The sequence below is a fragment of the Salminus brasiliensis genome, chromosome 6 (assembly GCF_030463535.1).
Source record: "Salminus brasiliensis chromosome 6, fSalBra1.hap2, whole genome shotgun sequence".
NCBI classification, from domain to species: domain Eukaryota; kingdom Metazoa; phylum Chordata; class Actinopteri; order Characiformes; family Bryconidae; genus Salminus; species Salminus brasiliensis.
The window spans coordinates 8,409,563-8,435,821 of record NC_132883.1 but is presented as its reverse complement, the minus strand read 5'-3'; the positions used below and the strand labels follow the sequence as shown (position 1 = coordinate 8,435,821).

The following is a 26,259-nucleotide window of genomic DNA, read 5'->3' as shown; positions in this document are numbered from 1 at the left end:
TATGGTAGACCTGTAGAAGAAACTATGGTAGACATATTGTAGACATATAGAAAACTATGTTGGACCTATTGAAGAACCTGTGGAAGACCTGATAAGTGTGTTTCTGTTGTATATTTCAGTTTTAGTTCAGCTTTCCACTGTTTTGCATTGCTAGCGCTGTTTTCTCTTGTGGCTCCCACCTACTGACTGAACAGGTCACTGTGACCTGGTTTCCAGAGTGTGAGATAGTGAGGATGCTGTTTTTTTGTTTGTTTTGTTCTTTTCATATATTATCTAGACGGCTCAGCCTTGAGTTTCCAGACGATCTGGAGCCGCACAGAGACGGCAGACTTGGCAGAACAAAAGAAAAACACCTGATGGTCTAGAATTTTGTTTTGGTCTTCATGTCTTTGGGGGCAGATGATGGTCACAAACACCATTAGAAAATGCCTCTTCATCAGTTAATTATAAAATGCCTGGGTGTTGTGATCAGCTTTGTTTACTGTCTGATAATTGTCCATTTACACCTGACATTTACAGGGAACAACAGCCATTAAAATGTTTGTGCGTCTGGGAGGTGTGCTTCAAGTGCTGTTGAGTGATTTGAAGAAAGTCTGAAAACATCTGTATTTTCCAGCTTTTAAATTGTGAACTTTTGCATGTTTTCAGTTCAAGAGGATGTTGAACAGAGAGCTGACCCATCTGTCCGAGATGAGCCGCTCTGGAAACCAGGTTTCTGAGTACATCTCCAACACCTTCTTAGGTGAGTAGTGAAAACAATCGAACTTTACTGATGCTTGTCAGAAAAATATAGGCCCATACATATCTGGCCTTGCTGTTAGGTTCTAACTCAGGGTAAGCTTTTGTTTCTGTATCCTAATGAATCCCATTAAATGGATGGTGATGTGATCCTGGATGTTTGTTGCATCTCAGACGTATGATTGGCCATAAGGGTGTCTCACAGTGGGGTGATGAATAAATAATGAAAGGTGTCTTCACCTGTAATCATTGTTAATGTTGGTCATTAAAAGTTTTATGAAGGTCACATAGGCCAGAACATCATGAGGTTTTTACTGTATAAAGCAAGGTAAGAGTCTTTTTACTGGGACAAACCCACATTTTTACTAGCATTTTTTGAAGTCAACAAGTTAACTGTTCCTTTTACTGCATCACACAACATGGATTGTTAAATCTGAACAAAGGGCCAAGCTTTTGATAGCAAGCCATTAAAATGCAGGGCTCAGTAACATTACCATATCATTGCTGTATCTTGTATCTCCAAAATGGCAACTTCATAGCAAAATTAGAAAAAAATGAATAACTTTCAATGGAAGTCAGTCTAAAAATAATTTATTCTGGGTCATTTTAGAGCTATTGGTCCATTCATCAACAGACAACTGCTATTTACATTACGACAAAATGTGAAAAACGTTTTTTTGCGTAACAGTGATGATATCATCATGTATGCAAACATATGTAAGCAAAAACTCTTCCCAAACACTTTGACGCGAGCTGCTCCGATTTCTGAAACCTTGTGTGTTTGTGTGCATGTGTGTGTACAGACAAACAGCATGAGGTGGAGATGCCTTCTCCTCAGACGCAGAAGGACAAGGAGAAGAAGAAGAGGCCAATGTCTCAAATTAGTGGTGTGAAGAAGCTGACACACAGCTCCAGCCTTTCCAACTCCAACATCCCTCGCTTTGGAGTCAAGACTGACACAGAGGAAGCACTGGCCAAGGTACAGTATGTGTGTGTCACTGAGAAGATGAACATTATGGTAAATAGATGCTGTAATGTTCTACAAGCAGTAGAGTAATCTGTCCATCATTTAAATCCTCTGCCTAAATACTCTCATCATTTGAACAATCCATTATCTCACTTAATGGAAATAAATAAAATAGATTGAGAATTGATCTTCCAGCTAAGAGGTTGTTAATTTTCTTTCGACAGATAGATGTTTTGACTGGGACTGAGCATCCTTGACCTGTTTATTGTGTTTATACTGTTGTGTTTCAGGGTTAGGAGACATTAGATATAATTAGTGCTTAATTAAGTTAGTCAGTTTTTCTGCTGTTTTTTCTGTCTGTGTTCTCTTCTCTGTCCATTATGGTGAAATATGCATCTGTTTTTCTGTTTCAGGAGCTTGAAGATGTGAACAAATGGGGCCTTAATGTTTTCAAAGTCACAGAGTTCTCTGGCAACAGACCTTTAACAGTTATGATGTACACGATATTCCAGGTATGTATATGGATACATTGGCTGTAGCCTTGCTCCAGTCAAACACACTCTTACTCAGATTTCCGGTTGCAGCAATTTCATGTTCATGATACACCTGTCTTTTTTTCTTCTGTGCCTTACAGGAGAGAGACTTATTAAAAACGTTCAAAATTCCGCTTGATACCTTTATAACGTATCTGATGACCTTAGAAGACCATTACCATAGTGATGTTGCCTACCACAACAACATCCATGCTGCCGATGTCACTCAGTCCACTCATGTGCTGCTATCCAGCCCGGCTCTCGAGGTATGATCCAACCCTCCACGGCAGTCCACACTGTTTTTTAAAGCTTCTGGAGTAAATCCAGTTTAATGTGGGCTTCGTTTTTTTACTTAAAATGCATAGTACTATTAGGGATGTCACAAAGGAAGTCACTGTCTGAACACCAGGGGTCGATTTCCCAAACAAGAATTAAACCTATTCCTGGACTATTTTTTCCTTTTAATTGAAAATCTTTATTCAAGCTGCTGTCCAGAACTAGACTTTATCCCTGTACAGGAAACTGACCACAAATATTTAATGGATTGAGCCATTTAATTACAGCTCAATTAACATATCTGATTTGACTCGTCAAATGCAAGTGAAAATACATTTAGTTTTGACCAGATTCTAAGCATAAAAAGCTACACTATATTGACAAAAGTATTGGGACATATGCTCTTTTATTGTTTCTTCTGAAATCAAGGGTATTTAAAAGAGTTTATCCTGCATTTGTTGAAGTAACTGTTTCTACTGTCCAGGGAAGGATTTTCTAGAATTGCTATGAGGTATTAGCGAGTTCAGGATTTATTGGGTGGAGCACAATCATACCAGAGAACACAGTTCCACTGCTCCACAGCTCCATGCTGGAGGGCCTTATACCCCTCTAGCCCACATCTAGCATTAGGCATGGTGCTAATAGGTTCATGTTTATCTGCTCCAGAGATTTTTAACCTATTGCCAGTACTTTTCTTCAGGGACTAGATAAGCTGTGTGTGTGCTCACCATTATACATCTGGTTCAGCAATGGGTGCACTAGCTGAATGCATTCATTAGAAGGGATGTCCACAAACATTTGGATATGTAATGTATGTTGCAACCACCCAAATGCTTTCCAAAAGTACTTGCAGAACACTTAAAAGCTTAATGCCTAAAGACATTCAGTCAGTTTTCTCAGAACAGTGGCAGCTGTAGTATTGTGGATATGAAGAAAAGCTTCCAATGAAAACATGTATCTCTAAAATAGTGGCTTTAAATGTTCGTAATTTTCAATGGAAGTCAATATAATATGTATTCTAAAAGATGTAGAACATTTCTATTGGTAAATTCACACTCACTGTGAATGTTTGTTAAATATGCTAATTCATTTGCTTAACACGCTGCTGTGTCTGGCGCTTGAGAGTCAGATTTATTGCAGATAAGCATGAGAACATAACCCAGTGAATTAACACTTTTTCTTTCTACCATTTCTTCTTATTCATAGGCTGTTTTTACAGATCTAGAGATTCTTGCTGCCATTTTTGCCAGTGCGATACATGACGTCGATCATCCTGGCGTCTCCAACCAGTTCCTCATTAACACTAGTAAGTCTCTGTGCTCCTCTCTGAGCAGCATAGCACATCTCGCTGACAGAGTGAGAACTTGCTTATCAGTCAATATAATATCACCACAACCCAATGACTATTTGTGTCTGTATGTCTCTCCCTGAAAATAGACCTAGCATTCAGAGTACCCCTCTTAGAAAATGAGTTGTAAAATAGCTCTTCTGTGTGGTGTTCTGTGCTTTCCATGGGCTCCAAAAACATGTTCAGCACCAGTGCACCCCCCAAATATTGAAGAACCTAGGGCAGTAATTGATACACAGTTACGCTGGTCTTGTGTGAAACAACATGGACATGCTGTCGATACATGAATGGCAGACAGGGATGAGGTCATTGAACATGAGCTGGGCTCGTGTGTCCTTCCATCACATGTGGTTAGTTTCCTCTGTGCCTAATAGAGCACGCCGAACAGATCAATGGTACCCTGGACATGCACAGCAGGGGTCAGAGGGGAAGGAACCTGTAGGATTAGAGATTGAACATCGGCTTCCACAGCGTGTGCTGAGGGCGAGGGAAGATGACCCAAATCATTAATTTCTCTTGTCTCTCTTCCTCTCTTAATTTCAGACTCTGAGCTGGCTCTTATGTATAATGACTCGTCTGTGTTGGAGAACCATCACCTGGCTGTAGGCTTCAAGCTGCTGCAGGAGGAAAACTGTGATATCTTCCAGAACCTCACAAAGAAACAGAGACAGTCGCTTCGCAAGATGGTCATCGATATTGTGAGTTTTGTGCAAAACAATCAAAGCTGTATTTCATTGTTATTGTTTCAGCATGTTTTATGACTACGTATTGTGTCATCTCTGCAGGTTCTGGCTACAGATATGTCAAAACATATGAATTTGCTGGCAGATCTGAAAACCATGGTGGAGACCAAAAAAGTGACCAGCTCTGGGGTTCTACTGCTGGACAATTATTCCGACAGGATACAGGTTAGCCATAAACAAAATGCATACAAGAGACAATGCCTCTAGAGACAATGACTTAACAGTAGGGATGTCCTGATGAAAGTTTTTTATTTGTTTGTTTATCCCTGATCCAATCCGAGTCTCTTAATCCTGACTATCATTAGATTCTAATTCAATCTGATCTTTGTGTGTCTATAAATAATACATCTTGCTTGGGTAGGATGTTGCTAATACACAATAGTAAACATAGGTAAAATCACTGTTTTTAGTGAACAGTTTCTATAATTAGACTAAATTCTGTTTTATTTATTTTATTTACTTTGTTTGGAGCAATGTTTTAAACTCTCATTTTTTTAAACTGACCCACCTGACCATTCAGCTCCCAGCTCCTTTTTAATTCAGATTTGGTCCCCAGTAATGCTACAGCCATTGGCTGGAATATGATGGATAAATTGGTCTTCTCTTTCACCCATCACTCAAAACAGTACTAGCCATTGTGGACCTCTATTAGCTGATTTAACAGAACTGGCAGTTAGTGCTCTCCTCTAAGTGTGTTGTGTTGTCCAATGATGTTGTGTTGGTCGCAGTTTGAAAATATGTGGTTGACTGGTGCTTTTGTGAAAGCCAGTACTAGCCTTCACCTTCCCATTTTTTCCAAAATTTGGAAAATCCAATGAACACAAATATTGTGGAAAATGATCCTGAGCCAATTTTGCTGGTCTTGTGCTAGGTGCTGCAGAACATGGTGCACTGTGCTGACCTCAGCAACCCTACCAAGCCCCTGCAGCTGTACCGTCAGTGGACTGACCGCATCATGGAGGAGTTCTTCAGCCAGGGGGACCGGGAGCGGGAGCGGGGTATGGAGATCAGCCCTATGTGTGACAAACACAACGCTTCAGTGGAGAAGTCCCAGGTAGGTCTGCTCTGATCGGATGGGTGCATGATAGGAGTGTAACAATACATTCAGCAAAAGGTTTACAATTTGATATTATCACAATATATTCTAATTTCTAAATAAAAACAATGACTGTATCCATGTTGTTGCATAATCTATTAATGAAGCTAGAGCTTAGAGGCATGAGATCAGTGTGTTTTTCCTTGTGCTCTGCAGACTGGTAAAAGCAGCTGTTGATTGTGATCTGATCCCATTAAACTTTTTTTTTTAAATATCCTCCTCAGGTGGGCTTCATCGACTACATCGTCCACCCCCTGTGGGAAACATGGGCCGACCTTGTTCACCCTGATGCTCAGGACATTCTGGACACACTGGAGGACAACAGAGAGTGGTACCAGAGCACCATCCCCCAGAGCCCCTCGCCGGCCCTGGACACTAGCACAGAGGGTCGCCGCACTGCCGGCCAGGACAAGTTCCAGTTTGAGCTCACGCTGGAGGAGGACGGAGAGTCGGACACGGAGAAGGACAGCGGCAGCCCTCCGGACGACGAGGACGAGGACGAGGACGAGGAGGAGGAGGAGGAGGAGGAGGAGGAGGAGGAAGAGAACAGCTGCAGTGACTCTAAAACCCTTTGCACACAAGACTCTGAGTGTACCGAGATCCCTCTGGATGAACAGGTGGCAGAGGGAGAGGAGGTGGGAGAGGAACAGAGGGAGGAGGACGAGGGGGAAATATCAGAACCTTGTGTTTTAGAGGAGGAGGACGAAGAAGAGGACGAAGAAGAGGAAGATGAAGAGGAGGAGGACGACGATGAGCAGGACACTGCCAATACGTAACATAGTATGAGATAGCACCTGGACTTCTTTTATACTAGAGATGAGAGCCACTTATTTATGGTTAAGCTGTAGGGTTTTTCTTTATTCTGTTTATTATTTTTTTTTTGGTTGGTTGGTTGTTTTTTTTTCCCTCATATTTTTATGTTTTTCTTTTGTTGTGCTCTGTGTTATGTACTGTACATTGTTGTCCAAAAGTGTATATTCATCCTTCTTATCATCCTTATCATCACATCGTCATTGTGTTTTATATATTTTGTTCACTTTTAGTCATGACTAGTACCATTTTTGCACTCAGGAAAGTCTTTTCCACTCACTCGTTTACTCGCACAGAAGAGATGCATTTGTCTTTCGTGGTTTAATTCTCTGAGAACTATCGATTGTCAGTGTTTCAGTGTTTTCTAACTGAGACAGTGTTTGAAAGAGCGATTCATGTAGATTGCAGGTTAGTTTGCAAAAAAAAAAAAAAACACCAAACCATCAACCTTTTTTTTTTTTTTACTACACTTGAGTTGATGGAAGATTAATTTTCATGCTTTGGAGACACATGCGGCTGGTAGAAGTTCACTACACTCACTCCTATGAAGGCTATTTCTTCCTTGACGCCTAAGAATTGCTTTATTTGTTCTGCGATTTCGTCTTTTGAGTATTTGAATCATGCAGCTTATAGCGTAGATCGCCTCATTACCAAAGCGGATAAAAATGACTCACGGCACAAGCTAATCAAACCAGAAAAAAAAAAAAAAAACTGCAGTCGGCATCTGCCAAAGAGTTTTTTGAGAACTCACACAGCTCCTATTGTATAATGAAAAGAATGCTTTGTTTATCAGTTTTTATACATATATATTTGACCCTTACATTTAAATTTTGGGCTAATTTTTATTTTAAAAATGTTTAAAACATTGTCATTTTAATTACACTTGTTTCTGCATCGCTTAAACCAGCCTTAAAGATATTTGTTGCCTGGTAAAAATGTGAACTTACATTCTGCAGTGGATTAAAACAGCTGGCTGCAGCTCCAGACCTCCAGTGATGTAATACTATGAAGTGTTCACAAATAGAATGAGAACGTGTATATTTTGGGATATTTAGGCAGGCTTAAATGTCTTCATGTGACCTGCTTTAATGGTTTAAAAATCACTGCTGCCAAGACGCAGCGTGCAGATATACACATAGACTCGTCTGACTTTCTGTCTGTATGCTTTTATTTTTGCTACTCATTCTTTAATGAAGTAGGAGGACAGTTTAGCTAATAACAAGAATCAGAAGCATATGTGTGAGTCTCCAGAATCTCCAGAATCGGAAACAAAGTGTGGAAGCAAATTTTCATTAACATTTTGGCTGATGCTTTTATCCAGAGTGACTGACATCTGAATCATGTTACTCAAGTAGAAGAATATAGAGTTCGGAGTCTTGCCCAAGGTCTCTTATTGGTGCAGTGTGGTGTGTTTGCTCAGCTAAGAAACTGAACCCTAGTCTGCCATCCTAGTCTTACCCACTACGCTACACCATATGCTACACCAAGCAAATCAGTTTGTGTGTTCATTCAGAAAGTGTGTTTATATCTGGTTGCACGAGGCTAAGACTAAAGGCTTGTAAGTCAGAAAATATATTTATATATCTTCGCTGTCACGTAAAACCTTATGTCTGGCAGTCGTTTTATACATTGTGTCAAAATTTCATGATGAATGGACCGATAGAAATGCTCCAAAATGACTTTTATGTAAACAATCTGTTTACATTGACTTCCATTGAAAGTTAAGGTTTTGTCCTTCTCCTGCAAAATTGCTGTTTTTGAGATACAAGGTAAACTCTATGGACATAAGTATTGGGACACCTGCTCATTCATTGTTTCTTCTGAAATCAAGGGTCTTCAAAAATAGTCAATTCTCCTTTTTTTGGAGTAACTGTCTCTACTGTGCAGCGAAGGTTTTCTACTAGATTCTGGAGTGTTGCTGTGAGGATTTGGTTGCACTCAGTGACAAGAGCATTACTGAGGTCAGGATGTTGGATGACCTGGACCACCAACCCACCTCATCCCCAACTCCCCACCTCATCCTAAAAGCATTAGATGGATCACCATCACTCTATCATTCCACTGCTCCACAGCTTGATGCTGGGGGGCTTGATACCCCTCTAGCCCAAGCTTTTAGTCTAGTATTCTATATGCAGTACTTCGAAGTCATTCGAAGGGGATGTGTAGTGTGTTTAAACTTGACAGCGACGATTTATATATATATATATATATATATATATATATATATATATATATATATATATATATATATATATATATGTTATGGAGTTATGGAGTTCTTCAGTTTCCAGTGTTCATAGGACAATCAGCTTTAATGTGTAAAGCCTCGTTAGCGGTCTGCTAGGGCACGCGCTTACTCTACTGTAACTGTTCTATTGGTTATTTCACTGCACAGACTCTCTCTCTCTCCTGTTTCACCTGTCGTCTTCACTTTGCCAAACCTTTGCACTCATGGGTTGGTGCTGTGTCTCTGCCAAGTGACCTGCTGCACCAGTATACTTGTTAAAGCTGTTTTTCTGCCATTTTACCATCTTATTTATTATTTGTTTCACCTGAGGTCTCTTTGATGTGCTTGTAGCATATTCAAGTATTTTAGTCAAACCGTAGCATCAGAACTGCAGACTTAGGAGCGTGTAGACCTAAGCATAATTTGATTATGTATGCAGTAATTATATATATAATCAAATGTAGAAAACAGTGTGTGGAGTCCCTGTCTTTTAAAACAGCCCTTACTTCTGTTTGTTGTTTTATTATAATTTTTTTTTTATAGCTCATCTCATTGCCAAGTTACTTTCTCCCCCTTCACTCCTTCTCACCCGGTTACCTTACTTTTAGTGGTTCCTCATTTCTCTCTGTTTACAAACATATATTTATTGTGCTGTACAGTACATATTGTTGTTCTTACCATGTTGTAAATGATTATATCATCCCTAATGGTGATGGTGTCGCTGTATTACGGAACTCTTATTGAGAGAATGTTTATTACTCTTATTCAGTATCTAAAGAACCCATTTCTAAAACATCTCCTAAGAGATTGTTTAGTGTGGAAAAAGGTGGAGAAATCCAAATTATTGTCATTTATTTCTTTATTTTTTTTTTTCTTTCTTTAAAGAGAACAGCAGTCCCTTGGCCCGAGGGTTGTGCCTTAAAGAACCTTATTTTTCTTCTTCTTCTTTTTTTTATTTTATCTTCTTGCTGCACTAAAAAAAACTACTGGCTGGAAATTGACCTCGATGTGTTGTTCTTTTTTTTCTTTTCTTCCCGCTGTTTGAATTAATGTAAGGGATAAATCTTCTCCTTAAAGACAGACCATATGTGTGTAGATGCAAGTCAAGTGGTGGACCTCATTTTAGTGAATTAAACAGGCCAGTATGTGAAGCATGGGGGCGGTAGTGTCTGAAGGCCTATCGCTGCTGCATGTCGACAGCAGACTGTAATGCTCCAAAGAGGTGCGTTTCTTTACTTTTTTTTATTTTATTATATATATATATATATATATATATATATATATATATATATATATATATATATGAACCTGATCCGATTACCATGTTTATGCAAGCTGTCAATGTTATTATGTGCTGAACTATAGAAGTATGTGGTAGCCTATGTGAATGTGGGCCAAAGCAGCATTGGAAAGATCCAGCTCTGTGTGAGTAGTTTTAGGTTTTAGACTGTACGGAAAGGTCTGGGGTTTGACTGCAGACGAGTCTCCATCGTGTCTCAGCCTTTGCTGCGGTTCTTTGACCGAAACAAAGGAATCATGCTAGAACATCATGAAATCTACACAATCTTAACAGGCATCTGTGTAACTTGCAATATGGAGGAAAGAAAAGAAAACACATTTCCATTGGGGGACATTAGGCTTTTTTGTGTGTTCTTTTGAGAAAAGGGATGGAATGTCTTTATTAACTCCAATCCTACAGTGGAGGCGAATTTCGACACATATACTGTAGATTCCTAATTGCCCTAAATGGATAGAATCAGTGGCTCTTTTCCTTTTTTGTGTCATTCTTTTTACATCATCAGAAAAAAATGATTATTTAGGGATAACTATTTTTTGTTATGTGACTTGAATGCCAACTTGTCTGGAGGTTTCACAAGACAATGTAGTTGTTTAATGGATTCCTTATTTATGGCAGTCTATTGGATAGAACTGTAGAAATAAACCTTCTGTAAGAAAAGAGGGAAAAAAACGACAAAATCAAATAAAAATGTTTTATATGCACCGGAATAAACAAAAGCATGGGTTGACTCTGGCTCACCTCTGTGCTTCTTCTTCTTCTTTTGTCTCTAATTTCATTCTCACTGTTTATGATTTAATCCCAGTCCATCACCCCAAACCATATTTAAAGGAGTAGGTTTGCACATAGATTTGAGAAATAGAGCTTTCAAGGTGTCATCACATTATCAGAGGAAAACCCACTCCTCTCTGGTCACTGTGTCTTCAAACTGCTTTAGCATGAGATGTCAAAACCAGCCTAGTTCAATACTCTTCAGCCTGAAGAAAGGACTCCCTCAGTGTCTCTTTCTGTCCCAAAATCAGAGTGGAAAAATTATCCCAGAGTGGCCAGTCATCACTGATTTTGTTTTGCTCCATTACTTTATTTTCGAAATTAATCATCATTAAACATCATTATTATTATTAAGTATTATTTTTGAAATCCACCTAAAGTCAGGATTACACCTCTTCACATCACATTTTCCACAACCAAGACTAAACAAGGCAAATTACAAACCACAAAAATTCTGATAAATTCTCATAAAAAATGTATAAACAACTGACTTTTGTAACTGATATTTATTTCTACCCTGAGACCCATTTCTATCATTTTTCCCTCCACTCTTCCATTCAAAAGAAAATGCCTGACAGTTTGGCTTCTGGAAAGTCTATAAACTACTACTCTGTTATTCACATCCTTCCCTGTTCTTATAATTCTAAATCAAATAGTCTACAAATGAACTTGTCATCTGCTGTTATCATCTATGCGCAAAATGCTGAAGAATAGCTGCACTAGTCCATATAATTAACAGCACTATTCCCATCAGTGACGATTATCTGCATCAGTCTGAATTAGTGTCGTATCAACTTTCCATAGCGCCCTTGGCTCAAATGCTTAAGTCTTATTGTAGACTTATTTCATCATAATTAATTAAGCTCAGGACACAGAAATGAATAAGTTTACCTGAAACAACAGATTTCAAGGCCACTTTATTCATCTGTTCTTAATCCATAACTTTGAAACGCATACAGTATGAGGGAGGAGGGAACACATTAAATAACCAACTAATATGCAGATGCAAAACACAGCGCTCACTCAATAAGTTAAACAAAGGCTTAACAATTATATTATACACACACACTAGGTAGAAAGATAGCAGTACACACACACACACACACACACACACTGAACTCCCCTGAGACAAGCAGGAATAAATACAGCTGATTTCAGCTAATGGCTTCTTCTCTAAAACGACACATATACAGGATATTGCAAAGTTTAGGAGATCTACTGGATTTAGTTCAACCTCAATGCATAAGATAAGGCCTGCACAGTGCTATAATGGCTTTAATCAGACGGGTAACTCCGACACTGATATTTTGGCACAACTTCCCCGTACCCTATAGTTAGCTGCTTACACACTAGGCTTTCTAAACAGGAGTCGAAACTGAAGACACTACACTGAAAACTCCCTGCTGAGCCTAGGTTTAGGTTTAGTCGATCCTAACAGTTGAGAATCGAGAAGAGCTTCTAACTTCCAGTCTGGTCTGGGGCTTTGTCTTCAAATACAGGAGCTTGGCAACAGCACAGGAGGCACACACACACGTGCACACATACGGCCTACATGGGGAAACGCTAGCAGCTACAATCAGACTGCTGAGGAGGTACCGGGTTGTCGGTCAGTTTGGTTGTGGATGTTCCTGTGGGTACAGCAGGATCAGAATCAAGGCTGTCAGCCATTTTATCACAGATAATATCCACCAAACATTCGAAGGTCTGCTTGATATTGATGTTGTCCTTGGCACTTGTCTCGTAGAACTCAAAACCTTTCAAGAAAAAGAAAGACAGGTTTTCTCATCAGGCTCAATTCTTCACTACAGTGGGTTCTTCTAACCAACATAACATCACCGTCACACAAAACGATTCTCCATTTTTGTCCTTTTTTTTTTTTTACTTAATACATAATGTGAATTCAGCAGTTGTTCTTGACACTGTATGGCTGTATGCTCCAAAATGGCCTGGAATAAAAATCTTTTTACTTCACTTTCATTGAAAGTTAGCCTTTCTCCCCTTCTTCTGTAAAGTTGCCATTTTGGAGATACAAGGTTCTTGAATGATAGGTTTTGCATGACATCAATAACTTAGAAACACATCAGGCTGGGCAATGCATTGAAAATCAATTCAAACTGACATTCAAAACCTCTAACTGTACTAATCTAGCTCATATCAGACGAGTTAGAATCCCAAAAGCAAACAAGTTCTCTCCGGGTGGGTAAATGCCTCTCTCTCCCCTTATCACTCTTTAGCGATATTGGCCAGCAAAATGTGGGCAGGTGTGCTTTCCTCTGAGCGTATTGGTTGCCCAGTAATGACGCATCGAAGGCGTTGTTGGATTGGCATGAATCTGGAGAGCTCTGTGCTTACCCTTCTAGTGTCAGAAGCATTTCTAATGCTAGGGGGGAGCAACAAACAGGTGAGTTAACTGGCAGTACCAAATTAGGAGAGAAAAAGAAATCAAATCCAACAAATTTATTTTTATATAAAATTGTTCATTAATCGTAATCAAGGTGAAATCTTCAATTTCTGTGAATATAAATACAGGCAGAAACAGAAATAAACAGTGAACAGTGCCTAAGAGCATTGCACAGTCATGTATGTACATGAAGCAAAGTTTCCACTGGTTGTCTGTAATGTTTATGACTGATTCACATAAAATATCTGTGTTTAACTTGCAGAGATACAACTGCAAAAATAACTCTGCCTCTGAAAAATGTCTTTACAGCCACTGGGATTTCTCTTAACTATGTACCGAGCAACCTGTGTTTAGCAGGGATACGACAATAAGGAAACTGGGCAGCTATCCAATGCATTTACTGTACTAAATTTACCTGGAATCACTTTAGGGAGAAATGAAACATCTATCCTGATCCTCAGGACTACAATAAACAGGTCATTAAATATCAGTCCAATCTAAACATCTGTCTGATGCCAGCGGTAATGCAAATATCTGCCAATACCAATATCATTATAATATCATTGGGCATTCCTAGTAGATAGGTAGATTAGACAGATTAGCTACAGCAAGGCATCAAATTCACCTCATAAAATTACAGCTACAGGAGGGAAGTTTCTCTCTTCACCTATTACAGGTTTTAATATTCAGTGTATTTAAGTCTTGAACTCACTGGTTTGATTAGTCCTTATTCCTGCAGGGAATGAGTAACTGCTTCGTCAAGTGCTTCGTCAACCAAATAGTTTTGGTTGGTTGGAAAACATGGGGTTATTCTACATTTCATTTCATAATAGATAAAAAGCCTCTTTGATCTTTCTCATCACAGAAGCATGATATGAAGGATTCAGAAGTCACTAATATCACAGAGACAATCTGAGCATAACCTGTAAAACTCATCATAACTAATTCCGCCCGAATAAATACATAAGAAAAACACACACACACACACACACACACACACACACACACACACACACACACACACACACACACACACACACACACACAGGACTGTACCCCTTACCCAGTTGCTCTGCCAGCAGTCTTCCACTGTCCACAGAGACTATCCTCTCCTCCTCCATGTCACACTTGTTTCCAACCAGGATCACCTGGGCATTGTCCCAAGAGTAGGTCTTAATCTGAGTTGACCTGAGAAGGACACACAGCAGGGATTCAGAACCGACAGAAAACAGACCACGCTCCTTATTTATTAACGTAATCCTGTAGAGGTTTGTGTCTGTTATCAGGAGACCTGAGCATATCTAAATCTATAAGAACAATAATAAGTACTTTACTTTACACAATTATATACTTCACTTATAGCAGTTACTCAATCATTTATTGCCGTTACTGAAGAATTCATAGCGGTTACTGAAATCATAGCAGGTACTGAAGAATTCATAGTGGGTACTGAAATCATAGCAGGTACTGAAGAATTCATAGTGGGTTCCTGAATCATACAGAAAAGGTCTTAAGATTAATAACTGAATATTCCATAACAGATTCCGAATAATTAAAAAAACAGTTACTAAATAATTCACAGCGGGTACTGAATAATCAATTCATAGCTGTTCCCAAATCATACAGTGAAGGTCTTTAATAACTGAATATTTCAAAACAGGTACTAAATAATTCATAACGGATACTGAATAATTTATTGCCGTTCCTGAAAAATTCATAATAGTTACTGAATAATTCATATTAGCCACTGAATAAGTCACAGTAGTCACTGACTAATTCATAACATGTAACTGAATAACTGATACTGAGTAATTTATTCATAGTCATTCCTGAATCATACAGAAAAGGTCTTAAGATTAATAACTGAATAATAAGTCTGCAGTTTCATTATAAATGAAAATAAAGCACATTGTTCTTAAGTGGTAAAAGCCCTAAAAAACAGCCCTGTCTCTAGGAGTTGCCTCCATGGCTGCCTACTCTTGCTTCAGTCTGCCCTCCTAATCCTCACTCTTTCTGTCTTGGCATTCTGTAAATGTGCTCCTCTGTGATGTTGAGATAAGAACACAGCTCAGTCCAAACAAGAAACGTGAGAAACGGGTGCGTCTGCTCCAGTTACCAAAACGTCTCCCAGTTCTCAGCTCAATCACAGAGGCCTGCACTCAACCCCTGAGACCTTCAGCAGCAGTCTGAGAGTTGTGTGTATTCAGTAGCTTCAGTAGTTGTCTTCTTGGCCATCCTCCAAGAAAAGGACTTACACAGTACACACTACATGCACAGCTGTGCTTTGTCAGTTGCTTATAATATATATATATATATATATATACACATTGACAGTTTATAACTATGCAAAGCCACTGCATTACAGGCCTGTGTGGTTGCACTGTTTACACGGTTAAACATCACAAGTCTGAAGATTCCTCCATGTTTATAGTCTACAATCATCAGCTGGTTTTATTATCTCATCATACTAATAGAAAATTACTTGAAATATAAATATTATTTTTACATTACTTTCCATTAAAAGTTATGAATGTTTTTCCTACTCCTGAAAACTTGCCATTTTGGAGATACAATCTCCTGTTTCTGACAGCAACAATATGCTCATGGATTTGCAAGTCTGGAACTGATGGTGGGTCCTTTCAGGTTATTAAAATAGATAATACATAAAAATAAACATAAGACTGTATAATAATAATAATAATAATAATAATAATGCATATAGTAAATCGTACACAATTTTGATCATGAACCACAGTGCAAGTTCAGATTCAACTCACCAGTCTTGCACAGCAGCAAAGGACTCCTCATTGGTGATGTCATACATGAGGATGAAGCCCATAGCCCCTCTGTAGTAGGCTGTAGTGATTGTCCTGTACCGCTCCTGTCCTGCTGTGTCCTACACAAGAAGTGGAAGAACTATCATCAGTTACATTCAGCTGATCTGTCCCGACTACCCCGGGCAAATAGAAGTTGAAACAGGTGTGCTTGAGCAGGAAATCCAGCCCTCCAGGACCGGAGTCCCCCACCCCTGCTGTATACCAATATACACTACATGGACAAAATTTAACGTCATTAAAAAATAGTTCATCCTGCTTTTGTTGGAGTAACTGTCTTACCTGTCCAGGGACAGGTAAGGGCTCTGTACTAGATTATGGAGCACTGCTGTGAGGATTTAACTGCATTAAGATCGTTAGTGAGGTCAGGATGTTGGATGATCACCACCCTACCTCATCCCCAACTCTGCAACTCATCCCAAAAGTATTGGATAGAGCACCAGGCATCATTTAATGCCTGTAGCACCAACAGCTACACCTTACAGGGTATGTATGAAGCAAATCATCCCCAAATAAAATTGGACACCTTGGTAACTGTCATGAGACTGAATATAGGTCACCCTACTACACCCTACGTACTTCTCTGTCTTCAGCAGCTAAAAAGCAGGCAGAATGTGATCTAACAAACACAGCAGTTAGACTCTGATTGGCCGATAATGAGATGAGGTCTGGAAACGACCATCTGCACGAGATGCTTATCTTTCTTTCCACAAGCCCAGTGTTCATCACTGCACCTAATATTTACAGAGCCTCTCTGACCCCTCTGAGAATATCCTTATTTTCTTAAGGTCTATCATTCCTTGCTCTTTTTGTGGGACAATTATTGTGAGGATTTGATTGCAATCAGCAACAAGAGGATTAGTGAGGTTAGGATGCTGGATGATCACCACCCCACCTCATCCCCAACTCCTCAAGTCATCCCAAAACTATTGGATGCAGCATCACCCATCATTCCAGAGAACACAGCTCCACTGCTCCACAGCTCAATGCTGGGGGGCTTTATACCCCTCTAGCCTACGCCTGACATTAGGCACGGTGCCAATAGGTTCATGTTTATCTGCTCTGAAGAGCCTCATTCTATTCTATGGCAGTACTTCTCTACAGGGACTAGACAGACTAGAGTGTGTGCGCACTTTTGCACATCTGTGTCAACAATTGATGCAACTTGAAGAAGCTGAATGCTTTTATTAGAAGGGCTGTCCACAAACATTTGGATATATAGTTTATGAATGATGGGCAGTAAAATTGCAAGATGGATCGATACATGAATGAAAGAGGGATGGATAAATGGGTGGATGGATTAATCAGTGTCTGTATGAATTAATGGATGGATGGATGGATGGATTAAAAGATGAATAGATGGATGGATGGATGAATAAATGGGTGGATGGATTAAAAGATGAATGGATGGATGAATAAATGGGTGGATGGATTAAAAGATAAATGGATGGATGGATGGATTAAAAGATGAATAGATGGATGGATGGATGGATAAATGGGTGGATGGATTAAAAGATGAATGGATGGATGGATAAATGGGTGGATGGATTAAAAGATGAATAGATGGATGGATGGATAGATGGATGGATGGATGGATAAATGGGTGGATGGATTAAAAGATGAATGGATGGATGGATGGATGGATTAAAAGATGGATGGATGGATGGATGGATAAATGGGTAGATGGATTAAAAGATGAATGGATGGATGGGTGGATGGATGGATGGATGGATAAATGGGTGGATGGATTAACCCGTGTCTGTATGAATGAATGAATGATAGATGGCTTAAAAGATGGATGAATGGATGGATACATGGATAGATGGATACATGGGTGGATGAATGTTTAAAGGAACATGGATAGATTGAGGGAAATGGGTGGACAGACATGAAAATAGAATGAAAAGAATCAACAGACAGAAAGATGGTGAAAAAATGGATAAAGTATGGATGAATGGCCAAATAGAAGGGTGGATGGACAGATGAAGGACAGATGAAGGACAGATGAAGGACAGATGAAGGACACATAAGGAAACAAATGGAAAGATGTATTGATGGATATATTGATGGAAGCATGGATGGATGAAGGATATATGAACGCTCAAACTGAAGGGTGGATGGAAGAAGGAGCAGATATCTGGTAGAAATATGACTCAAATAACAGATAAGGAGGTCTCACTACACCTGTATGAGAGGTGGTGCTGTAGGGTTTCCATTTCCCTGACCTGCACCTGCACCTGCACCTGCACTTTACCACAACGTGGTGCCTCATACCGAAGCCCAGTGTAAAACCTGCTCACCCAAATCTGCAGTTTGATCCTCTTGTCGTTCTTGTAGACGGTTTTGACTTTAAAGTCGATGCCAACCGTGCTGACGAAGGCCGGGGTGAAGGCGTCGTCTGCGTAGCGGAACAGCAGAGACGTTTTGCCCACACTGCTGTTCCCGATGATCAACAGCTTGAACATGTAGTCGAAGTTTTGGTCCGAGTTCTCTTTCTGTTTGCCATCTTGAGTGGCAGCCATCTGCACAGAGACAGGGAGCTCAGTGAGGTTCACCCCAGAACCACGTTACAACAGAGAAACGACACAGAAGCATCAGCAGGCTGCTCATAATGCGGAGGGGTTGTTCACATCTGTACAGGCAGCTAGGCACACTTTCCATCAGAAGGAACCAGGTGCAGACTAGACAATATCCTTCCATTGATCAAAATAATAATTATTATTATATTACACCCAGCAGACCGAGCTGGAGCTACATTAGCCTGCTCAGCTCGAGTCCTGGCGTTAATTGGCACTAGTATAATCCATCTATACACAACCAGGCATGTAGTATTGTAGTATTAGCCTTCTGTACTTCACTGATCGTCCCTCCCTGGGTTGGAGCAGCCTACCTGCCTGGTACACTGTTAAAACCACTGTCAAATAATGGGTTAAAAACAACACAGCGCTCTGCTGAACTGATCAGTCTACTCCTTTTTAGAAGACCAGCATGCATTATTATTAGCTGCCTTACCTTCCCATATAAATCCATCTCTAGACCTTCGCAAATGCAGACGTGCAGAAAGCAGAGCTCGCTGTAAATCACTTGTTTTTGTCGAGATGGTTTTTTTTGTCGCGGCTGCTGGGCTAAACGCCACTGATGCTTCGGACGTCACTGCCTCCCTCTCTCCTCCCATTTCCATTCATCCTCATCGGCTGCTAATGACGAGCTGCAGCGCTGCGTTTAACCAGAAGGGGGCAGCGCGGAGCTGACGAGGCGCTGTTTGGCCTCAACAACGACTGTTTAAAACTAGAGGCCTGGTTTAAGAGTTAATCCCAGAATTATTTGGATTAATACCAAATTCGTACATTTGAGCAGATAAAATATTATTATTACTAATAATAATGAGCGTAATTCAACCTTTATTAGAAGGAAATTCGCTAGAATTGTAGGAATTTTTTTTTTTTTACTAGTTTACTAGTTTTACTAGTGCATTTTATTTTTAGTATGTTCCTGTAAAAAATACCAAAACTAATATTACTTGTTAAAATGTATTATACATGTACAAATTACATTTCTTACATGTGAAACACGTGTATTTATTTACATATATAGAGAGAGATAGAAACTGCAGAACTAACTGCATTTCCATAAAAAGGGATTCGACGTGAAAACACTAGCTACCAGCAAACAGTGAGTTATATAAACCCTGGCCTACAAAAGATGAGTTACCTGTCTCTGAACTACAAATCCCTACTGCTTCAGTCTTGCTTCATCCTGATTGGTCCGTTGCTTCCCATCCCACTGGCCATGACGCGCGTTGTTTACAGGTAGGTCACGCAGCTGCAGAGTTTGTGCATTTAGATTTAGATTTTTTTTTCTTTTTAGACTAGATTATAGTACAGTATGTTAAAGTCTGGACTAATGTGACATTTGATCAACAGGAGTGTATCAGAAGTGTCGTGTCTAATCTAACAAACCAATGCATTTTGTATTGTAGTGCTAAATGTCTAGCTACGTTTCTTTAAAGCTCCATGCATGTTTATTTACGCGAGGTCCCTGTATGTGCATGCCAGCTTCAGTTTGCAGTGGTTGGAGTGTTTGGAGTGTGCGTTGTTAACTTTTCTAGAATATGCTTGGTGAGAAAATCTGAAGTCCTGGCGCCCCCTCCTGGGTTAAAATGGCACTAACATTATAAGCGCCTTTCCTATTGATTCTTAACAGCCCAGACCACCAGGTCCCCTGCTGACCTATTGCTTTGTGCCCATAACGTTGTCACAATGTCCACATTGTTCATTTATGATGTGTTCTATTGTGAGAAAATGGATAACTGGGCATGATTGGGGCATCAAACATGATGATGACCAAGAGGTAGGGTTGTGACAATGTTGTGGCAATGTTAATTGTTGAGAAATTACTGTAGTGAGTGTTTGCTGGGAGGCTGCGTTTGTGGACTGGGCTTAAGGATAGTCTTTAACTAAATTACAATGTTAGAATATAAAAAATCCAATTTCTACCTGGTTAAGCTTAGTCTGAGTCTGAGAAACCAGCCCGATTCTTTGGACGTCATAATGCTATCAGTGCTATGTTTCAGAAATGAATATTGTTAGGAAAACACACATCAGCATCAGTTTACCCAGCAGGCTCCAGACATCAATATGATGCCAGAAAGACGTCAGACAGACCAATTGAATTCTGGTTGGAAATCAAAGTGACATATCTGTCAGAAGCCAACATTGGTTGGCATCAAGCTCTAACATTAGACAGATGTTACATTTTGGTTACCAACCACCATGCCTTAAAACCACATGTTGGAAACGTTGTGTGGACGTTAACATTATGACATTTAGCAGACATTGGGTTTTGGTCACCATACACAGCTAATTGTTGTTTTTTTAACGTCAGTATGGCTCTAGATTTAGGTTGGTTAACATCACAACTTGAAAACAAACCAAAAAAAAAAAAAATCAGCATCAGCTGACGTCACATTCTACATTCAACCAGATGTCAGTGGCCAGCTGGGTAGTTACAAGACTTTCTTGGGTCTGTATGGGGCTGGCTGAGCGAGTGAGTCTCTGAGGTATTGCCTTGATAGATAACAGATGAGTCATGGCCCAGGTCTGGTCCACATGCCACCACACCTGGCACAAAATTATCCAGGATTGCTGTAAAATAGAAAACTGATGTACATATGTTTCACATCGCCGACTGCATGCAGAGTTCAAAGGCAATGGCCGGCCTAAATATGGCGTCTACAGCCAGGCCAAGTTTGGTCCACAGCACACTTTTAAATGTTGCCATAACTGACCCATAAGTGTCTTAAACTGGGCTGCAAGTCTGTCTGTGGTTTCAGTAGTGAGCTGATCTGAGCTTAGACTAAAGTCGTATTTGCTGTTTATAGCAAATCATCTATTTAAGAAGCATCATCACTTACTTGGCTGAGCATTTTTTGTGTGGTTGGTTGCTAAGGGAAGGACATGGAAGACTCTGTGGAAATCATCCTTCAGGACAAAAGGTCCAGGTTCTCTCATCACACTCAGGACAAGCCCATCATTACTGCTGCCTCAGGAGCTTTGCTTATGGGCGTTTACGGCCTCTGGAGTGTTTTCGCACTGCCTGGCTTTCGGAGAGTGCCAGTAAGTCTTAAGGTATGTAGGGGTGAGACTGGTTTACATACACATAGTTGTCAAAGTGGTTCCCAGTCCTGGTCCGGCAGTGACATAGTGTATAAATAAACCCTGATAAAGGCTCTGTGTGTACTGCTGGTGCCTTAAATACATCAGGTTGATTTGGTAACATAATTTGATGGTATTTATAGAAAATTACATAAATACAAATCAAATAGATCAGCAACACTAAGTACACTTCCCAGATGCTGCGTCTGTCCCAGGAAACCCCTGCCTTGCATAATGTAGTGTTTCCAGTTCTCCTGTGCATGGAAACCACAAACTATACAGGCATTAACCACGGCCAAGGAATGGTAACCACTGGCATAAACGATACTTGCTCAGCTGTGGAACATGTGCTCATGCATTTTTGTCATGTCTCCTCAGTTGTGCTCTCAGAGGTCACAGTCAAAGGCATACGTGTTGTCCGTACTGTGCAGGTGCCATACTTGCCCTCCAGTGGCGTGCAGACCCAGAACGTCATGCGGCTTCTACAGGGCAGAGCGGGCAGGCTGGCTGACCTGGGCTCTGGAGATGGAAGATTGGTCAGTGGTGAAGGCGCAGTAAAGCTGCAGTTTTCTGACCATCACTGTTGATGCATTAAGAGCAAGTTCAGATGTTTGCAAGATTCAGCAAAGTGATCAATGTGGCTTGTTTTAACAGGGCTGTCTTATGTTATATCTTTGCTCTATTAAATTCTTTAGTAACTAATTTTTTTTAGTTGCCCGGCTGGGTAAGCCCATCACACAACACATTGGACAGGATTTCTAACACTACACCTGTGTAACATACCCATGTATCATGATTCAAATGTAAGTGGCTCTGGGTAAGACATGCTGTGAATTGTAAATGTAAAACAATCCAGAGTACAGTACTATTAAAATACCTTACATAAATCAAATATAATCCATTATTTATTATTATTAAAGATTAACAAAACCCCTCTACTAACAGGCTGTCATTTTTGCTGAGTCATCAAATGCTTTCTCTTGTCCACAGAGAAACAATGAGCTAAATATTTAATTCAGCTCAAATTAATCATTCAGCCATTCTAGCTTCAGCGAGAGCATTACATCACCCCAGAGAAACACTGTACTGACTTTTCTCGTTATTCACCTTTGTCTTATTTTATGCAGGACTGATTCCCGTGCTACCAATATGACATCATCACTGACGTCATCATTTGACGCAAAAGATTGTGTCAGTGGTGTTACTCACGATGCATAAAATAAATGAAATAATAAAATATTAAATTAAATAAAGGTAACATTGCTACAATCACAGACTTTAAAACTACACCCTACAATAAACATGAGCTTACATGTAAAAATGGTAATTTTTTTAATGGTAATTTATCTTATTATTAATATTACACTGACAGAACAAGAATGTAATCGTTTCAGCCGAAAAAAAGTTTCAGCCGAAAAACGTAAAAAGTATTATGGACAAATACTGAATAGTACGGATAACAACTGAATATGAATATTACAGTAAAACTCGGAACAACTAACATGGCAAAGAATGATAAATAAGACAAACATTTTAACTTTCAACTATTGAGCTAAAGCAACTCAAATGTCTGGAGTCACTGCATAGTTGCATTTGTATTACATTGTATTACCTGATGTTACCTATCATCTCTGAAGAACTGAAGTCTGAGTTAAATTAGATTCCTTTTTGTTTTCTCACATAATGGATTTCTGTAGGTGCTGGCTGCCTCTTCACTGGGCTTCCAGTGTACTGGGTTTGAAATAAACTCCATCCTGGTGGGCTATGCCAGAGCGAAAGCACGATGGATGGGAATTCCGACATCTACAGCAAGATTTGTGAATGAGGACTTCTGGAAGGTACTTCCGATCTTTGTTTGTTGGGGGTAGGGGATTCAGAAGTCCTGTAAGATTAACACAGTGATTTAAAATGTACTTAAAGCTTTAAATTGAGACCATTTAGATCTAAACTGGGAGGAACCAGATAGGAATCAAAATAACAAAACTAGTGTTGTTAACAGACCACTGAAGACTGTATATTATTTTTTTTATTTCTCATTCAACAGACCAATTTGTCTGGATATAAGAATGTGACAGTTTTCTTGGCACCCGGAGTGGTATGTTGAAGCAAATGCACTGGCTTCTCTTTTTTGTGTTCTTATGAAAACATATGCCAGATTTGCAAAACAGATATGTACAAATCTAAGTCATCAGACAGCAGCCTTAACAAACACTAAAGAAGCTATCTGCTGATCACTGCAACACCCATGGCATGTGTCTAATTAGTCAGAGTTCTGTGCTTTATTCTGTATGGGGTTCTCCCTAGATGGAGGTTTTGGGTGGGAAGCTGGAGAAGGAGTTGGAACATGATGCCCGTGTGATCGCCTGCCGTTTCCCATTCCCTGATTGGCCTGCCGCAGCATCAGAAGGGCAGGGACTGGACCAGGCCTGGGCCTACGACATGAGCTCAGTCCGCAAGCCCTCAACATGAGCTGCAACCTCAAATCGCCTCAAGTATTTTCTCTGTGCCAAATCTCTCTGCCAAATCACTGCCTCTCTCAGTGTCAAATTTATACAATATAACTCAAGGGCTAATCTGGATTAAGCTCCAGTACACTGTCAGCTATTCATAACATGAAAAACAGTGCCACCCATCTTGGTTCAGATGTAAAACACAAAACCACTGAGCTGATTTTTAAGTATGATGACTCACAACTGAAATGGACCTGAATGGTTTTGTTGGTTTGGAAATTGTGAGTCAGAATCAAGACCTAACTGTGAAATTGTTTGCCAATGTGTGAAATAAAAAGCCAAATACAGTATTTTCTTTGATGTGACAAACCTGTAATGCATGATACACTGTAATGTATCTAGTAATGTAGTCCTTTACTACCATAGACCCTGTGTAACTGATGCTCTGTTACTTTTACTATTGTAAGAGTACAATAAAACGCTGGGAAATAATGATCAGCAATTGTTTTCATATGCTCCATGCTGAAGACATTTGAAACCCAATTTTATTTTTTGTTGTCCAGTTTGACCTTTTAATAACCAAGATATACTGTAGTTCCTCTGAAAATAAACACAAAGCACAGTGAGTGGCCTTTGCCAGTTTCTGGTGGTTATACAGAAAGGCTAATATGCTAAGAGGTTCAATGACCCGTATTCTTAAAGCTTCTCAGTGTAAGAGTGCTGATCTAGGACCAGATTCCTCTCTTATTTACTATGACTTTACTCACAGAATACCAACAGTGTTCCAGTGAAGGACACCCAGCGAACCAACAACAGGGTCATGAGCACCCAAGCCTCACTAATGTGATCCACAGAAGCCCCATCTCACAACTTCCATGACTTCAAGGATCTGCTGCTAACATCTTGGTGCCAGATACTACAGGAGTCCATGGCTCAACTGGTCAGAGCTGTTGTCGGCAAAGCAGGGATCTACACAAGACAGGTAGACAGGTAGTTTTAATGTTGTGGCTGATCAGTGTGTAGATATGTAGTTTCTAGTTTAGAAAGAAGTTTAGACCCAGACCTTTTGCTTTTATAACGTTTTTTTTTTTTGCCAAACTGATTTAATGCTTTTTGTGCTTTGTAATGATCCGCGCATAGCCTGCAGCGAGAGAGAGAGTCATGGTGAGAGATCACATCATCTCACCCACGTAATACACAGAGCACGCCTGATCTCGTGTGCATTTCTCTCAGTGTATCAGAGCAACCGGCCTTGTGACCATGCAGAACTGTGCAGTGTATTTTAGGCTATTAGTCATACACTCACTCTTAGTCATTCATATTTTTCACTCCTTGACAATAATATCTCCTTTCTTCTCAGCCGTTTTGCCTTTTAAGGCATTTTTAGGATTTGGACTTGAGTTTACTGGTTAATTCTGGGTCGTATTTTTTAAATCACTCCACAGCCGGTCTCTGAAAACATCAAATTCTGGTGTGTTGCGAGGATACATGCTGTAGCCAGTAAAAGGACCAGTGTTCTGTCCACGTGCAGGACAGACATCCCAGCAGGAGCTAGAGACGGCTCTGTGGGAACTGTGGGAGACGGGACAGCTCAGCATGTCTGCACAATCACCTCTCTATGGGCCATCTGTGAGCACCCTCACATGTCTGAGACCCCTCATATGGATGGATTCGGAATCAGCTCAACCTCATTGGAATAGTCATGCTCATTAAATAGGAAGTAAAAATGAAAGCTGATCCTACATGTTTGTGCTATATTGAGAATTAACTGACTATAATTAAGATTACTGACTATAATTGCACAGTGTCTAAATACGTCTAAATGCTTTAAGAAACCCCTTCTAATTAGTGAATTCAGTAAATTGAGAATGCACTGTTGTCACAGGTGTTCAACTGCATGCTCACAGCAATGTAAATCAAATGGGACACCCTGGAGCAGCTGGAAATTGGCTAGGAGTGGTAAAAAGCCCCCCATTGGGCCGTAAACACATGGAGCAACCGTAAACACCTTTTACTGAACTAAATGGTGTCTTACCAAGTGTATACATCTTCAGTCTAGTCAATGCATCTTATATATTTCAATAAGAGACTGTAAGAGCACTGAATCTGAATGT

General features: G+C 39.9%; 3 protein-coding genes across 6 annotated transcripts in view; 2 read left to right on the top strand and 1 right to left on the bottom strand.

Moving 5' to 3' along the window:
- Positions 1 to 10,765, top strand: part of pde4d (phosphodiesterase 4D, cAMP-specific) — a 112,957-nt gene extending 102,192 nt beyond the window's left edge. For all 4 annotated transcript variants that reach the window (XM_072681513.1, XM_072681514.1, XM_072681515.1 and 1 more), the window contains exons 7-15: positions 649 to 742; positions 1,542 to 1,717; positions 2,119 to 2,217; positions 2,340 to 2,504; positions 3,721 to 3,820; positions 4,406 to 4,560; positions 4,648 to 4,770; positions 5,477 to 5,659; positions 5,926 to 10,765. In XM_072681513.1, coding sequence (XP_072537614.1) covers positions 649 to 742; positions 1,542 to 1,717; positions 2,119 to 2,217; positions 2,340 to 2,504; positions 3,721 to 3,820; positions 4,406 to 4,560; positions 4,648 to 4,770; positions 5,477 to 5,659; positions 5,926 to 6,477 — 1,647 coding nt within the window. In that variant the 3' untranslated portion in view covers positions 6,478 to 10,765. The remainder of the gene's footprint in view (positions 1 to 648; positions 743 to 1,541; positions 1,718 to 2,118; positions 2,218 to 2,339; positions 2,505 to 3,720; positions 3,821 to 4,405; positions 4,561 to 4,647; positions 4,771 to 5,476; positions 5,660 to 5,925) is intronic.
- A 943-nt stretch (positions 10,766 to 11,708) lies between these two features.
- Positions 11,709 to 19,195, bottom strand: rab3c (RAB3C, member RAS oncogene family). Its single transcript, XM_072681512.1, has 5 exons — positions 19,054 to 19,195; positions 18,342 to 18,563; positions 15,985 to 16,103; positions 14,271 to 14,395; positions 11,709 to 12,560 (listed from the first exon to the last, which is right to left on the bottom strand). The coding sequence occupies exons 1-5, from the start codon at positions 19,069 to 19,071 to the stop codon at positions 12,370 to 12,372; spliced, it is 675 nt and encodes a 224-aa protein (XP_072537613.1). The 5' UTR covers positions 19,072 to 19,195; the 3' UTR covers positions 11,709 to 12,369.
- Positions 19,196 to 21,497: 2,302 nt separating this feature from the next.
- Positions 21,498 to 24,632, top strand: LOC140556769 (adenine nucleotide translocase lysine N-methyltransferase). The gene is made up of 5 exons (XM_072680834.1): positions 21,498 to 21,668; positions 22,127 to 22,231; positions 23,393 to 23,533; positions 23,740 to 23,790; positions 24,000 to 24,632. The coding sequence occupies exons 1-5, from the start codon at positions 21,498 to 21,500 to the stop codon at positions 24,162 to 24,164; spliced, it is 633 nt and encodes a 210-aa protein (XP_072536935.1). The 3' UTR covers positions 24,165 to 24,632.
- Positions 24,633 to 26,259: the final 1,627 nt, after the last annotated feature.